The sequence below is a fragment of the Crassostrea angulata genome, chromosome 3 (genome assembly GCF_025612915.1).
Source record: "Crassostrea angulata isolate pt1a10 chromosome 3, ASM2561291v2, whole genome shotgun sequence".
Lineage (NCBI taxonomy): Eukaryota > Metazoa > Mollusca > Bivalvia > Ostreida > Ostreidae > Magallana > Magallana angulata.
In genome coordinates this window covers 13,569,692-13,586,615 of record NC_069113.1, presented here as the reverse complement: position 1 = coordinate 13,586,615, position 16,924 = coordinate 13,569,692, and the positions used below count along the sequence as shown (strand labels likewise).

General features: G+C 32.4%; 1 protein-coding gene across 1 annotated transcript; it reads left to right on the top strand.

The window, feature by feature from the left end:
• Window positions 1-2,442: 2,442 nt before the first annotated feature.
• On the top strand, window positions 2,443-16,765 carry LOC128175709 (contactin-5-like). The gene is made up of 10 exons (XM_052841534.1): window positions 2,443-2,509; window positions 2,690-2,810; window positions 2,924-3,102; window positions 3,222-3,407; window positions 10,369-10,488; window positions 14,590-14,686; window positions 14,822-15,006; window positions 15,199-15,360; window positions 15,688-15,837; window positions 16,731-16,765. Exons 1-10 carry the CDS (start codon window positions 2,443-2,445, stop codon window positions 16,763-16,765), a joined length of 1,302 nt encoding a protein of 433 aa, XP_052697494.1.
• The last annotated feature ends 159 nt before the right edge of the window (window positions 16,766-16,924 follow it).

Here is a 16,924-nt window from a genome sequence, read left to right as displayed (position 1 = left end):
GTTTGAATAACACGCATGTTCGATGTGCATGCAAACTAATGCAGCACTAACTGTGCAAAATAATACGAATAAATTGGAAATTCTTTCAAAGAATAAATATATTTCGTGTTTTATTTATTGCAGTTTCCTTAATCTTCTTTTACAAACAATTTACTACAGTGTGTAGTTCATGCATTTAGAAGTCCGTGCAACCTGAGTACCTCGATCGGAAAGCAACCGACCATAACATTTTCGGCCGGTATATATACCCAAGTGGCAGTTGAGGAGCGATCGAAACTAATCTGGCGACCAAATGCTTTTATGAATTCATGTTAGTTTTAACTGTTTATTTTCAAACGCATATGAAATAATTTACTAGTAAGAAAACAAATGCCATCATTTTCATATTTGTTACGATACACAACCGTATTTCGAAATCATAGTAACATGTTTTGTAGCATATTATTTGCATTTTAAGTTTTGTTTCATTTTAATTCCACTGAAATAATCTTTTGCCTCTCCTAGTTTCAGATTAAGCATTTCATTAACATAGCTGCTACAGGTTTCTCGGAATATCCCTCTAACTATTTTTAGAATAGGTAGGGTAACAAATAAGTGTGTAATAAAAAAAAGTTCCCTTAACCTGCATATATATATGCATTTATTGTGCCATTTAATATCGCAATGCTTAACGTATGTCAGAACAGAGGATTCGCGCTGTTTTAAAAGCAAGCGTCAATCATCATTTCAAAGAAAGAATTCACATTCCCTATAAAAACTAGGGCCGAAGCTATAATTACTTATTGTTAACATTACCACCTCTGAAAAATCTAGCCTAATGCTGGACTATATCCATCTTATGGCACTTATATAAATAACGCAGTTGGTATCATACAATTAACAAGACAAACAAACAAAAGGTAGGGCTGGTTTGGTCCAGCATTCAAACTTTTTGTATAGAAATATCAAATAATACTGCACAAATAGATGTAGAACGTAAAGAGAAGAATATGGGTACTGACGTCATATAATCTATCTTATATTATATCGTCTTAATTTTGGGGAGAGAGATGTATTAGATGGTTAGATAACTTTTCTTTCAATTTAAAAAGTTGTTTCTTTAAACAGGGAATGAAATTACTGATTTTCAAATTTAAAAACACATCAAAGTATGAAATCACATGGATGATCATTTCAACTAATTTATATAACAAAAGTTGTTTAAAGCAAATATAAATGTTTTCACCTACCAGCGGAATAGTTTGCAAGTACTGTCTATTTTATCTCAGAAGTAATAATTAGATTCATTTCCGGAGCATAATTGTAAAGTCATTGATAAATTTTAAATATGTATTTTGGTATGATGTAAAAAAGTGATTTGTCTAGATTCCATGATTCCTTGTAATGATTCCTTGAGGGGTTTTTTTCATACGTTTAAAAGGCAGTACTCATCTTGATAATAGAATCTAACACTTGTAAAAAATCGTATATCAAAGACAAAATATATGATACAGAAAGTTATAAGTGACATAAAAATAAAGGAAAAACTAGATTTTAAAGGTTCACACATTTATTAGCGATAATGGCCACAATGCTTGCTACTATGCCAAGCACAGATAACAGGATGAACCCGTGGAACAGATTAAGTCTAAACACATCCATAAATAAGGTAGAAGTCCAGGTGAACACTACTGGTTAGCTGCAATATCCGCTGGTAAGCTCAACACATTTTTCTTTTCAAAGATCAGGCACTCGTGACGGATATGGTTTACTTTTATGGTGTCCACTTGATCCTGAAAAATAGTAATCACAGAGCCAGAAACACAAAAACAGTCAATTATAAAAAGCAAATTATAATGAACCGCTTTAAAACTTGCGCCAAAGAAAACAAATTACACAAAGCCACCTTAAGTTATAAGGGAAGACTGGTGGATGAAATTCCATTTGGCGACAGCTGACATTTTTGCAGGGAATCCATGACGTCATAATTTGAGCTTAAATACTCCAAAATGTATGTTAGTTAAATTCAGCTGATTTTGAAACATTAAAACACAAAATGTTTGTCAAATTATCCAAGCACATGCCATGTCAAATGTGATTAAGTCGATTATTTGTCAGGGGGCGAAAAACAAGTTCTTATGTCTTATTTAATTACGTACGTGCAGATACATATTTAAAGTTAATAACGGTTTTCTCCCTCAATTTTAATCATTATTATTGAAATGAATACCATAAAATGTCTTTGTTCTAGACTATGGGATGAAAAATCATCGAAAGTGTTTATAATAAAAAAATCGTTAATGATTTCCTAGTTTGAAGGGGAAAAAGTTGTTTTAATTTAACCAAATTATTCAAGTCCGGTTTTCATAAGAATATTTCCTGTTATTATTACGCACAACGCACATAAAATAATTTTCATTTGACATTTAAGTGAATAGTGAACAGGATTTCTCGCCCAAAAACATGTCTAAATGCAAGGCAAATATGCATGTTGTGTTTTTAACAGAATTGATTGTCTTTATGTGTGAGGGTAAGATGTAGGATAAAAATGGCAGCAGTTAAGCAGTAGAGGTCGACAATGTGAACTACTATTGCATAAATTGCCACGTTTTATTATTATTTTTATCGTTAAGCGCTGCTGTATCATAATCTGTTGCTTCATAGCGATTCTCTAAAACAGTTATTGCATTTTCATTTTTTGGTTTTAAAGGATCACAATCAGTAAATCTGCCTCCATGGATAACATCAGTGTTTGAGCAAGAGTATTACGTTCCAGCAAAACATCCTACCCCTTTTAATCTCCAGTGCAAGGCAAAGAATGGGATTATAAGGCGAGGAACGCATTTCTCTGTTCAATTATTACATTACTATGATTTTCGGTATTATCAAAAAAAAAAAAATAATAACATTTGTTATATATTTTGTATGATTATACACTTTACAGCTATCAGTGGTTTAAGAATAACGTCAAATTTCAAAGTAATGATCGAGTGGTTGTCAATGAGCAGAGTGGGGATATTACCTTTCATAACCTAACAAAAGAAGATTTCGGAATATATTATTGTGTAGCCGAAAATAAGCATGGTTCTTCAGTATCCTCGTTCGTTAAAATTCTTGAGGCAGGTAAAAATTAATTTTGAAATAGATCATAGCTCTTTGCAAAGCAATGAATATGTTTTAGTTTTATGTTAAATAACGCTTGATGTGTTTTGTATACTAAATATATCAAATTTTCTTTAAAGCTCTAAATGTCTTTAGTGGGAACGCACATGGAAATATTACATGTAAGATATTTCATCACTGCAAGATTCCCTGTTCCAACCAGCCAAATTGTCAACCAATCAATGAGTGTACATTTTTATGGAAAAGTGGGAAAGGAACAGGAAATACCATTAAAACAAATGAAAACGTAATAATTGATAGTAAGGGTAAGAATAACATTTCTTTTTTTTTTATACCTGCACTTTCTAAAGAAAGTTCGGGTATATTGTTGTTACCCTGTTCCGTCTGTCACGTTTTACTTTCTCAAACTGCTCTTACTTCTTATAAACCAGCAAACTGAACTCTTGGAGTTTGATTTGGGGTGTCATGTTGTTTTGTAAAAAGGTTTCAAAAATTCTCTGGTAGTCCTGGGGGTCGAATAATTTGTAAAAAAAAAATGACGTTTTTTCACAAAAAACCTTCTATTTGGAATTCCTTCTACATTTTCAACAGTAGACAAATCATCTCTTGTTATATGTTTAAGGGTATCCTAAAGATGCGCAATAAGGTTTCGGAATTTTCAATTTTGTCCTGGGGGTCAGTTAATGGCTGAAAAATGACGCATTTTACAAAAAAAACTGGTTTCAAAAACGTCATTTTTTTGCAGTAGCCAAATGATCCTCTAGAATATGATTGGGGGTGTCATATTGAAGTGTGATCAGGTTCCAGAGTTTTTATTTTATTTAGGGAATCAGTGGGTAACAAAAAATGACGTTTTTTTGCAAAAAAGTATGGTTCCCAGAACACCTCTTACAACTTTTGGAGAAGCTACGTCATCTCTTGGGATATGATTGGGGCTGTCCTATAGATGTGCAATAAGGTTTTACAAATTTAAATTTCATCCAGGGAGTCAAATAGTAGCAGAAAATTGACGTTTATCACTAAAAAAAATAGATCCTAGAACTCCTCTTATGATTTAATGGATAGACACATCATATCTTGGGATATAATAGGAACTGTTCTATAGATGTGCATTACGGTTTTGAAAAATTAAATTTAACCCTGAGGCCTTTTACCTACATGCCGTTTAATGCCCTTTAAGGATCTAGAATATATATGGTTAAGGGGTGGGGATCTCAACCTTTTTCGAAATATTAATGCACTTCCTGTTCGAGGGGGGTCAGGACCGTACCCGGGGTCCATGACCTATATACGGTTTGATGCCCCTTGACACAAGGAACAAGAATATATATGGTTTAAGGGTGGGGTTCTCAACTGTTTTGAAGATATTAAGGGACTTGCTGTTCGAAGGGGGTCAGGACCACACACAGGGCCCATAACCTACATAACATTTGATGTCCCTTATCATAAGGAACAATTGCAAGAATATATATGGTTTAAGGATGGGGATCTCAACTGTTTTGAAAAAAATAAGGGACTTGCTGTCTGAAGGGCGTCAGGACCACCCACAGGGCCCATAACCTACATTGCATTTGATGCCCCTTGATATAAGGAACAAGAATATATATGGAGTCATGATTATAACAGTTTCTGAGATATATGGTAATTTCCAATTCCTTGGGGGTGGGGATGACCCCAGGGGTCAGATCTAATAAACCCTATATATTGCCAGTAACAGTCAATATACGATTATGAAAACTCTATATTATTATCTTTGTCCGTTTTCAAGTTACCATTTACAATAGAGTCTACGATTCTTCCCATATGGTTCAATGTTAGACCCCACACCCTTTTGACCCCCCCCCCCAACCCCAAATGAGAAAAATCAAACTAGGATGCACAACTAAATATGTAGGCCTATTGTATCCTAGAGTTTGTACAATTCTGTTTAGCCATCTCTGAGAAAGAAGTTCAGAGAAGAAAAAAGAAGAATAACTAGAGCAAAGCTCGTTGCAAAGCAACGAGTGGGTCTTCCGTTAATGTCGGAAGTAAAGCTTGAAGTTCCTGTAAGAAGCAGAGCTCTTAAACCAATAACAAGAGTAACTTAAATAAAAAGATGAAAAAATCGAATTATTCCTGGTACGACTTAACAAAATCCGAATGATTTTAAGTACGAATTAACAAAAACCTTTCAGATTTCCAGAACGACTTAACAAAAAAATCCGAATGTGTTCAAGTACGACTTAACAATTATTTTCTGGTACGTGTTAATTTTACTTTGAACATTACGCTATTTTTTAAACCAAGGACGCGGAATCAAAATTTCCGGAAAAATCAATTTTTAAACCCCGATATCTCTGTAATGCATCGTCCGATTTTCCAAGGGATTTCAGATTTGAATTTACCATGGCATGTTCTTTAAGACTGTAGTATTGTATTATTTTGTTCAAAAAAATGAAAATTTCCAAAAATTGGAACTGCTTCCGGTTTTGAGCAAATTTGATGAACAAAATTTTAAACCCCCCAGTACATTATAAAATTGATACATCTATCATCAGTAAAAATTTCAAAGCCATATCTTTAAAGTTTACGGAGATTTCTTTCGGACAAAATCACTTTTTTTAAATCTAAAAATGGCCGCCAAATTTGAACGGAAGTGACGTAAATGCTGAAACTTAAACATCATTTAGGCACGGTCACTATACAAAAGCTCTGAAATAAAAAATAAAAAATGAAATAATAATAAAAAGAAACCGAAGAAAAACAAGAGGGTCTTCCGTTGGAAACGGAAGACCCTAATTAATACATGTAATAAGACCCGTAGAAAAACAAAAAGTCTCCAAATTTCATTTGGGAGACTTACTAATAAAGATTGAATAGAGACAGGATCATTAAACATCAATAATTTAAAGATAATTGACAATTTCTGATTTTAAGAGGGTCAGGATGACCCCTTGGGGTCATGACTTACATACCATAATAATCTGATGCACCATGACCAAAGGAGGAATAATATCTTTGGATTCAGGTGGGAATCTCAATGGTTTATTTGATATTTGATAATTTCAGGAAGAGCACTTGGGATCATGGCCTACATACCATCTGAAATGCCTTGAACAATGAAACAATAATAAATGTACATGATATATTATTCAATTTAAGAACCCAGATATAGATTTATCATCAATGTTTTGTAATACTTCCTATGTACTCGTATATATATATATATATATATATATATATATATATATATATATATATATATATATATATATATATATATATATATATATATATATATTCACTAATTTAAACCAACATATTTTTTTAGCTGTTCAAAGATTTATAAGAGATTGTGGCAGATTCGTGTAACTTCAATTTTACTGCCTAAACCAAATTCAACAGATTTTTTTATACATGTACGTTTGTTCAATAACTTAACTATATTAGTAATATCCATTTCTATGTACTTTCCATTGTAAACTACTATACAGTTGTAAATTGTTATACTTGGTAAGAACCTCGTAAGTTGTAAGAACTTGTGTTCGAACCATTTGTATATGTTTATACAATAAAATATGTTCAAACCATTCACTATATATCATCTTCATGACTGTAGTATGACTTAGTCTTATTTTAAATTACATCAACAAATTGTCAAATATATGACTTGGAACCCCCTCTCCTCTACCAAAACAAACTCAAATATAAATTTTCTGGATCCAAGCATGTATTCCTCCTCAAATTATAGATAAAATGAAATAAAAAAACCTTGGATTTATTTATGCTTACAATGAAAATAACCTTACATTTACACTTTTCTTCATTGTCGAATGGTCTATTAAAATCAAAATAAAATTTTGGGTCTCAAAGTTTTATAAACTGGTAAAAAATGTTCTTCTTAAACAAAAATCACATTACACCTTGCATAATTGACACATGATCTATTGAAATATGATCAGAAGTGATATTTCTACCTTGGGGTCAATAACTAATAGTCATCGACAAGTTAAAATTAATAACAATAAATGATTCAAATTATAAATGTTTATAATCCACATCCACCCCCCCCCGTCAATCCTGGTTCTAAAGATTCAGTCTTCTTACATTCTTACACGTGTTCAGTAGCAAATTTTAAATCATTTCTTGATTGCTTTCCCAATGCACATTAACATTTTTAAAATTGCTTAATTTAATTTTTGAGACTTTAAACAAAATGTTATATGTGTGTGTATTCACCTATTTGGGGCAACTGTAAAATCTCCTAAACAAAGCAGTGTCATCATTAGGCTAGGAATTACCCACATGTATCAAACACTACAGATGAATATAATGATAAAATACTTTATTATTTCTAGTTCTAAAACGCCAGGGTGTCTCCAAGGTGGCATAACCTATATACAATTTGATGCGCAATGACACAAAGAGCAAGAATAAATTATATAGTTTAGGGATGAGAATCACAGATTTTTTTCCCTATAAAACATGCACATGTTTCATACACCGGTATATTAAAGGAATAAGGAATCATTCTTTGAGTATTATGAGGTGGTAATTTAGGTCGGGGCGTGATCAAATCCAATAAAGCCCGACGGGTATATATTATATGATATCTTATTACTTATATTCATATAATTTTCAGATATTGTACGATTAATTACATTGTATTTGAATATAAATAATCAAACCTCACTTGCGCCCCAATTATACGTCATTTGAATTTATTGGACTGTACAGTACAAAATCGATACGTAGTGTTATCACAGGCAAAGACACTGAAAAATGTACGTATTCATTTTTTTAGCGCGCAGAATTAGTGAATCAGTAGATAAAGTGTCTTTCGTGATTTTGTCTAAAATTTTAGACTTCATCTTTATCAAACCACTTAGAAACCTTTTGTTTATAGGCTACATCACTTGTTCCAAGAAACGAGAGAGAGAGAGAGAGAGAGGGAGAGAGAGAGAGAGAGGGGAGAGGGAGAGAGAGAGAAAAGAGAGAATGTGTGATAGACTATACTTTACGTACATTTAATTTTAAATTACTAATATAAGCTATTTATTTAATCTAGATGTCATATATTAAATCCTTTAATCGATAAAATAATGCACAATAGCATATTATGAAGAAATTCAACCAAGCAGTTTCAGAGTCCACGTGCTATATATATACTCAGCCCGTTAGCTGCATCCTTCCGCGAGTCGACAACAAAAACGTGTCGTTCCTTTGTTTTTCAAGTCCGAATATAATAGAAGTATGATCAGCAATAACTTAGTCTTACATTGTTTGTTATGTTTGATATGATTCTTACACTGCGAGTGTGAAGTTTAATTTGTATATATTATATACGCTGAACAGAAATAAACTCTCTCTCTCTCTCTCTCTCTCTCTCTCTCTCTCTCTCTCTCTCTCTCTCTGTGAATATATGTTTGTGCATACTAACAGTGACTGAACTACTAAAGTCTTATTTGAATAAATTTTATTTATTCTAGACTCACGGTTTAAACAACGATCTCCACACATTGATTAAAAGTTTGTAGACGATTTATGACCAGGTTTATAAGTTTTATCTATACAAAGCACACGTAATTATATTGAAAAGAAAGTGCATTGACCTGTGTTCGTTCTTAATACTTGCTATACTCTGTCCCGATTTTTTGCTTCCACCACTTTTTGCTTGATATTTCATTAATAGTAAATACCTTTGTGCTCAAACTACGTTCATCCACTAATATGAAAAATGTCCAGATTATCTGTTTTGAAACGCCCCCTCTACCGCTTCAGGTTTCAATACACATCCAAAAATTGAAAGTCTACGGAGATTTTGCATTGCATCAGCCATTAAATAGCCCGGATGATAATGTTAAAAAATTGCGCGATGTATTCCGAGTGTATTCCGAAGAGAATGGAGAAAAGATGTAAACATTTCCCATTACAAATCTCCGTTAGAAATTGTTTTCGTTCCTGTGAAATTTTATGAGTGAAAAGGGATAATTGTGCAATGAAGATATCTTGGATATATTCCCTTTCATCGATTTCAATTGTATTTCTTTCACATGTATGTGTATTGTTATTAAAAATCATCAAAAATTGATGGAAACAATAACTTGGGACAGACTATAGAAGTAAAAATATATCATTCATCTGTTTAATTAATCAGTTTTCTTGTATATTATTGTACCGGTTGGTAAATGATTTCCTTTGTGAAATTCCCGCATTTATAAAGTTGCTTAATTGTTCTATCCACGCGCGTCGATTGTCTTAAATTACATGTATAGTTGTTTGTGTATTAAAAAAAATCAAGAAACTAACCAAGTATAAGTAAGATATTAAACAATAAAATGCTTTCTATGGTGATTCATGCAGTAAATGAAGGTGGCGACATTGCAGAAAAAATTACATTATCCGCGTTCTTTTTCTCTGCATTGACCGCTAATTTATTGTTTATATTTAAATCTTTCTATCAACAAATTAATAAATTGGTTGAAAAAAGTCAGAAAAATTAACAAAATTATTGTTACGTACATCAGTACGTTAGGTATAAGAAACAGCCAAATCGTCTCCTATTGGAATTTGATTCTGACATCACCATGATTATTTCGTGTAGTCCGGGATTTTGTATATATTCTGATTCTTCAAAACCCCTTGCACTATTTTATTAGGTAAATAACAGCTTTAAGGTGGTGCAGAACACCTGCATATTGTGATGTTTACTTCCTATTGAAATAAACAATAAAGTATAAATATAATATTTTCCCCCAAAATGATGTTACCTTACATTGAAGCGCAATGGGTTAGAGCAATTACACGTCTGTAAGGGCATTGGAATCCGAGGTGTAATTTTGGTAATTTTACTATTGATATAAATGTTCAGGGGGGGGGGGGAGGGTCTGGACCCCTCACTCCCACTCCCACCCAGTGCATACGATTATGTACATATAGGTACACAGAAGCAAATCTAAAGGCGGCAACCACCGCGGAGATGGGGGCATAATTTAATTTTGTTTGTAATAATCATATAGACCATTATACTTTCTATGACATGAAATGTTAAGATTATTGATTAACTTAAAATTCACATGCAAACAGTTCAACCCCAAATTGCACAAAAAGTGCTGCTCATGTGTATTATCATGTGTTTTACTTGTAACTTGTTTTGCATTTGAATTTTGCATATCCAATTGATTTTTCTTATTTCTTTTAAACTTTCAAATGTGCTGGGTTTTTGTATTATTATTATTAATTATGTATATTTTCAGCAATTCCTTTTAAAGCGTTTTTACACTGTAGGTGATCTTCATTTTCTGAGTATCAACAGATCCTACAACAGAATTAATTTAAGCTGTGGAGTATGGAATAGAATCCTATGGAGATTTGTGAAGGGTACAGCATATACAGTTAGAATTGATGGTAACTAAATAAGTTTTACTGAAATAGATATGTGAGCTTGAACTTATTCAAACGATATAAGATGTACGTAATAGGACCATTGTCAACGATTAAATGTATTAAATACACTTAAAACATTAACGAATAATAATGCCCTCAAATATAAATGAAACAACTTTTTGAGCTGAAGTGTGAGTGCCTTATACAGACCATTTTAGATTATAAAATTACTCTAGATTGGCAATTAATCACGATAGTTTTAATGTTCATGATTTATTTTTCTGAGAAGTTAAAACATTCGTGAATACTATTATAATTTCAAAAAAAATATTTCAATGCTTCTACATAAATCGTTGCGACATTTCGTGCAGCGTGAAATTAAAACCATTGCAATTGCTACATGTTTAGATATCGTGAAATTTTAAGAGCATGTCTACAAGAAAACCATGCAAAAGGTGGTGGGAGCAAGGTTCTCTGATCAACTTCATATTTTGTGTGTAACAGTGTGCATCAATGTGAATAATATGCCACAAAATTGTTTTTGATGTGGTCAGTCTAAACTTGGTTCTGCAGCGCTGTTACTAAAAATAGCATTTTGACCCTTTTAAGAATAAAATTTTGCATAATTCAACAAATTATTGTTAAGAATTCTGAGTTTAGTTTAAATATAAATTCAAAAAGTCATTTAGAGCCAAGCCAACACTAACAAGATACACTTGTGTAAATCATTTTGTGAGAATTCCCAAATATTCTTTCTGTTAAATGCAGATAGGTCACGAATTTGGCATTTTTCCAACTTTTTGTAAAATTATAAAAATATACATTTTTTAAATGCTTAAAAGTCAGAAAATGGCACTTTAAATTCACTAAATCTGTTTCTAGTTATAAAAGGACATTTATTTTTACAATATATTAAAAATCTGTCTTTAGACTCTCAATTATATTGTCTTAAAGTTGGACATTTTTCTACTTTTAAAACTCTCCAGAATCTGTAGTTTAGCGTTAGTTTTACATTGTCACAAGTATATTATGGGAAAAACCCGATATAGTATCGAGCCAAAGAATATTTTATTGAACAGAAGGGTTGCTTCAACACATTTCAGGGTTTTTTTCCAAATCAATTCCATTAATTAAAACATGAGAAATTATGGGAAAATGGGAATTTGAATATACATGTTAGCTGAAGTGAACTTAACTATATTTTTAAAAAATCTTATATATCTCACTATTAATGAAAGAAAAAGTAAGCAAGCTTACATACTCCCCACACCCCATTATTTGCAAGTGCTACACATTAAGACAGACAGAGTACCAATTAGATACAGGAATGAATAATTACAGGAGCAAAACTACAAAACTCAAAGTACTGAAGTACTTAAAGCCGGGCTCTTTTGGTGTGTAATTTTACATATTGTTTAATACAGATTGGCAATCTCTCTCTTTTTTCTCTCTCTCTCTCTCTCTCTCTCTCTCTCTCTAATTCGATAAACATAGTGATACATGTATTGATCTTTTCATTTTTTCATACTTGAACTAGTGATCTTTTAATTTAGGAAGTAGGACCAAATTTCAAAGCCCACCCCCCCCCAACAAAAAAAAACAAAGCAAAAAAAATCCCAAAACAAGCAAACAAACAAAAACAAAAACCAAAATGATCACCTCAATGGAAAAAAATGATTAAACATATATTTGTTGAAATTAATAGACGATTTTTTTAAAATGTGGAAGTGGTGTGGAACCCATTGCCAATGAATGTCTAGCACATTAAATAATTATAGAATAAGGTAGATTTGGTAATTATGTTGGTCCGACAGTATAAAGGATTGAACTTATTGTTTGAGGGGTGGAGGGACCCAATATCAAACCTGAAAGATCGTTAATAAAAATATAATACATCATAAATTATGCTTAAAATTTGTAAATATCAGCATAATATAATATAGAGACACATTTTATTAGCATTCCATTTTTTCAATTTTTTTAATCACAAGACAATCAGTGTGTGTAAAAATTTTGACTTTTTTCTAAGAATGCTTCATAATTCTGGGACCAGGTCCTCTTATAAAATACGATTTCGAGTATCTGTTGAACTGAGACTTCAAATATTTTTCTGTTAATTAGTTATATTCTTTTAAATTATAGGGGCAACTTGTTGCGAAGGGGATATATTATTGCTGCTGTGCGCGTGTGTGTATGTATGTATGTATGTATGTATGTATGTATGTATGTATGTATGTATGTGTGTGTGTATGTATGTATGTATGCATGTGTGTGTGTGTGTGTGTGTGTGTGTGTGCGTGCGTGCGTGCGTGCGTGCGTGCGTGTCCATGTTCTAGCTCTAGCAAACTCAGAATTCATAAAAGCATTTGGTCGCCATATTAGTTTCGATCGCTCCTCTACTGCCACTGGGGTATATATACCGGTTGAGAAAGTTACGGTCGGTTGCTTTCCGATCGAGGCATTCGCGGTGCACGGACTTCTAAATGCATGAACTACATATTGTAGTAATAAAGAATAAAGAAAACAACAATCAATGAAATACAAAATATATTTATTCTTTGAAAGGATGTCCAAGGTATCCGTATTATTTTGCACAGACAGTGCTGCCTTACTTCGCATGCACATCAAACACGTGTGTCGTCCATACAGAGTGCATAACGTCTGCATCTTTTTGAAAACCCTGGCGACACTACATCCAACACAGTAGCTAAATGATAGTAAATCCAAGAAACTAACAACGTTTCCATCCGTTCCTACAAAACGCCCCATTTCTAAAATCCATGCGATAATTGACAATGCTCGATCTGCCACAGTGTGTGGTTCGCGCATGTGCGATGTTATAACATACACAGGAAAACGGTCTACAATTATCGAGGAATTTTCGAAGTATCTGCGCCTGGATTTCAGTCTGGCTTGTTTCGTCGTTTATTGGATATATCTTGCCAGTGCAGTGATTGTCATATTATTTTTGTTCAAAACGCGTTTTTACAAGTCTTTTCGTCCAAGATAACGTGTTCGGGTGTATGAAATTCCTGAATGCGGTGAAGCTTGAATAGTGCTCTCGGCCTTATAAAGGGGGTGTGTAGGGATGAGCAGAACAATAGAAATCAAAAACTAATATGGCGGTAGTCGGAGATAAAAGGGAAATAATGCGTATTTCTGAATTCATGTCAGCTTTAATCAAAACAAGATGCCATCTGAGCCGAATTTCGGGCAATATCTAACGAATTACTTTAAAAGGAACAGGTTCATAATTCAGAAGAGACTTTGACAAATGCCGTCATCCGGGAATCCATTTCTTATAATCGCTAAAGATATGTTACTTTTAAAAAATGTTAGGGTTAAAAATACGACATGTTGACTCGAACTTTCTCATACAGCAGACTATAAATCGGCAGATCGCAGCTACGTTTCATTTTTGATATGAAACTTATTTGCATACACAAATTGTCCAAATGTGTAATGTATGTCACTGGATAGAGAGAATTTATTAGACTATCTTACTAAATTTCGACACGTTTGTGGTGTGTTTTCGCTAGTAATGGGAGGGATTGTACAACTACGTAAATGCACCCATCTCCCATGAATACACCCCATAGCGTGCATGGGGATAGGATCAAACGAAATCTTTCGAAATTCAAAGTGGTTTTTAACATGTTAAACATTTGGTCTCTTCAATTACATGTTAATCCTATATGATGCATTTTCCACAAAATATTTTCATTTCGCGAGGGGATGCTCCGCTTTGCGGTGCCCTTGTTGTGTCTCCGATTAAGTATAATAGCTTATGAAGTTAAATACATTCACTCTCCATTATTGTATTTTGGTTTCTTTATAATAATAATATTATTAAAATTGTGAAGCTTCTCCTTTCATTAGCAGGGCTACATGACTTTTTGATTAACCGAGAGATAAAGTTATAGAATTATATTAAGATTTTTTTTGTTCTATAGCAGCTTGTAGGATTATTTTGTCACATTACACAGGTAAATAAAAGGAACTCGATATATTGTAATAAAAGGACTGCTGGGATCTCCACTGCATCAATTTAAGGAAGCATGCTTGTATAAAAATACTTCATAGTCTCAAAAAGGCATTTTACTTTCGTTTTTCTTTTTGTAGAGAATAATGATACAGTTACTTCCAAAGCTATTTGGAAAAACAACCCGAAGGCTAGAATTGGAGAAAATGCAACGTTGCAATGCATTTTTTCTGGAAGGTGAGAAGAGCTCAATTTTAATGAAATAACGAGCATAACGATCACATTTACAACTTTTGACTTAAAATGTTTCATACTTAACTTTTTGCAAATTTGTTGTTCTTGTAACAATTTTATTTTAAAAAAAATTCATAGTCCTGTTCCGAACATTGACTGGTTACTAAAAAATGGATCTGTTGTAAAACCTAATTCAAAATACCAAAGTAAAAACAACGGAAGACATCTCTTTATACGGAATGTAACATTTGATGATAATGGTGTCTATACATGTGTTGCCGACAAAAGCAACTTGACCATGAATTCATATCTAAACGTTACAAGTAAGTAAATGGATTACACGTATTCGCAGTGAAAATAATTACAAACTTAATCTTATTTTATGGCATGCCCACGTTTTAACAAAAACAAAATCTGACCCAGTTCTACTTTTACGTTTAATAACTTCATAGGGGGCCATTGGGGAGTCCCTGCTATAACAACAACATTTAATTTCGTCTTATTGATATTTTTAGCTCCGCCAATTTTTGTTGATGTTGGTAATCGTTTCATGATGAAGTTAATACAGCTCTCACACATGGAAGATACAGAAATTCGATGCAATGCAATTTCGGCGCCAAATGAATCTGAACCTGTCGTTATTCTATGGATGAGGAATGGAAGAAACATAAACAAAGGCAATCACAAAATACTAGTTTATGTTTATACTTATTATCGTTGTAAAAATATTAATATAATGTTTCAGGATTTCATAATTAACTTATCTGAATTGAAATTTAAATATACTTAACACAATATTTTAAGTTTGTTATTAAAACGTTGATATTTTTTTCTGCACCCTATTGGTTTCAAAATATTGTCATTTTATAAAAAGTAACTTAACAAATTAAATAATTGTAATATACTTTTACTTAAATAATAAATTTAAAATTTTTCATTGACCTTTTATTAATAAACTTTGAGGATTTTGTAATTAAATTAAAGCTTTTGTATTGAACTTGCAGATCCGTTATATAGGTTTTCAGAAGAAAAGAAGAATATACATATAGGAACCAATGTTCCAATTTCAGAGAATGGAGACTGTTTCACATGTATTACAGAAAACAGCGAAGGAATTGGAGTTGCAAATTTTATCTTAACTTTTAAAGACAGAGGTATTTCGGGTTTATATTTATCGTTTACAATATTGTGAGTCTTTAGGAAAAGAAATATAAAATATTATGAATTAATGAAGTGAAATGAGTCATTATCGTGAAACTTTACTTTTAAAATGGTACAGGGAGTTTTAGGTACTTTTTGGTATAAATTGCACTAGTATATTCAAGAATATTAATGATAAAGAAGAAGGTACAGTTTCTATCAATATTGGCCGTAAAACTCAAATGTTGTTTAACGAGGCCGAGTACAGATCAAGTACGCACGCTTTCGCGCAGCGTTTCATTTGTATTGTGACGTCATCTTTTTGCTTGGTTGACGCCTTGTCATGACGGATATGGTTTACTGTTTTGGTGTCCTGTCGATCCTGAAAGGATAGTAATCACAGAGCCAGAAACACAAAAACAGTCAATTTTAAAAAAGCAAAATATAGTGAACCGCCTTAAAACCTGCGCCAAAGAAAACAAATTACACAAAGCCACCTTAAGTTATAGGGAAGACTGGTGGATCAAATTCCATGTGGCGACAGCTGAGAATGTTTACAGGGAATCCAAGACGTCATAATTTGAGCTTAAATACTCCAAAATGTATGTAAGTTTAATTCAACTTATCTTAAAACATTCAGGTAGTCCATCCATAACTTTCATATTTCATATCTTATAGATTTTAAGTTTGATCACTAAAATCTTAGTGAGAGTTTAAGGGGTTTATTAAATAATAAGGATTCACCTTTGAAATTTAAAAAAAATAAAATTGACAAATTTATCGTATGTTGAAGTTAACATTGAAGTCTATGGGAAAAATGCATTTTAAAATATATTTCTTTAGTACTAGTAATTTTCTTTCATATCTCTTTGTAAATAATGACTACCATAAAATGTCTTTGTTCTAGACTATGGGATGAAAAATCATCGAAAGTGTTTATAATAAAAACAATCGTTAATGATTTCCTAGTTTAAAGGGGAAAAAGTTGTTTTAATTTAACCAAATTATTCAAGTCCGGTTTTCATAAGAATATTTCCTGTTTTTATTACGCACAACGCACACAAAATAGTTTTCATTTGACATTTAAGTGAATAGTGAACA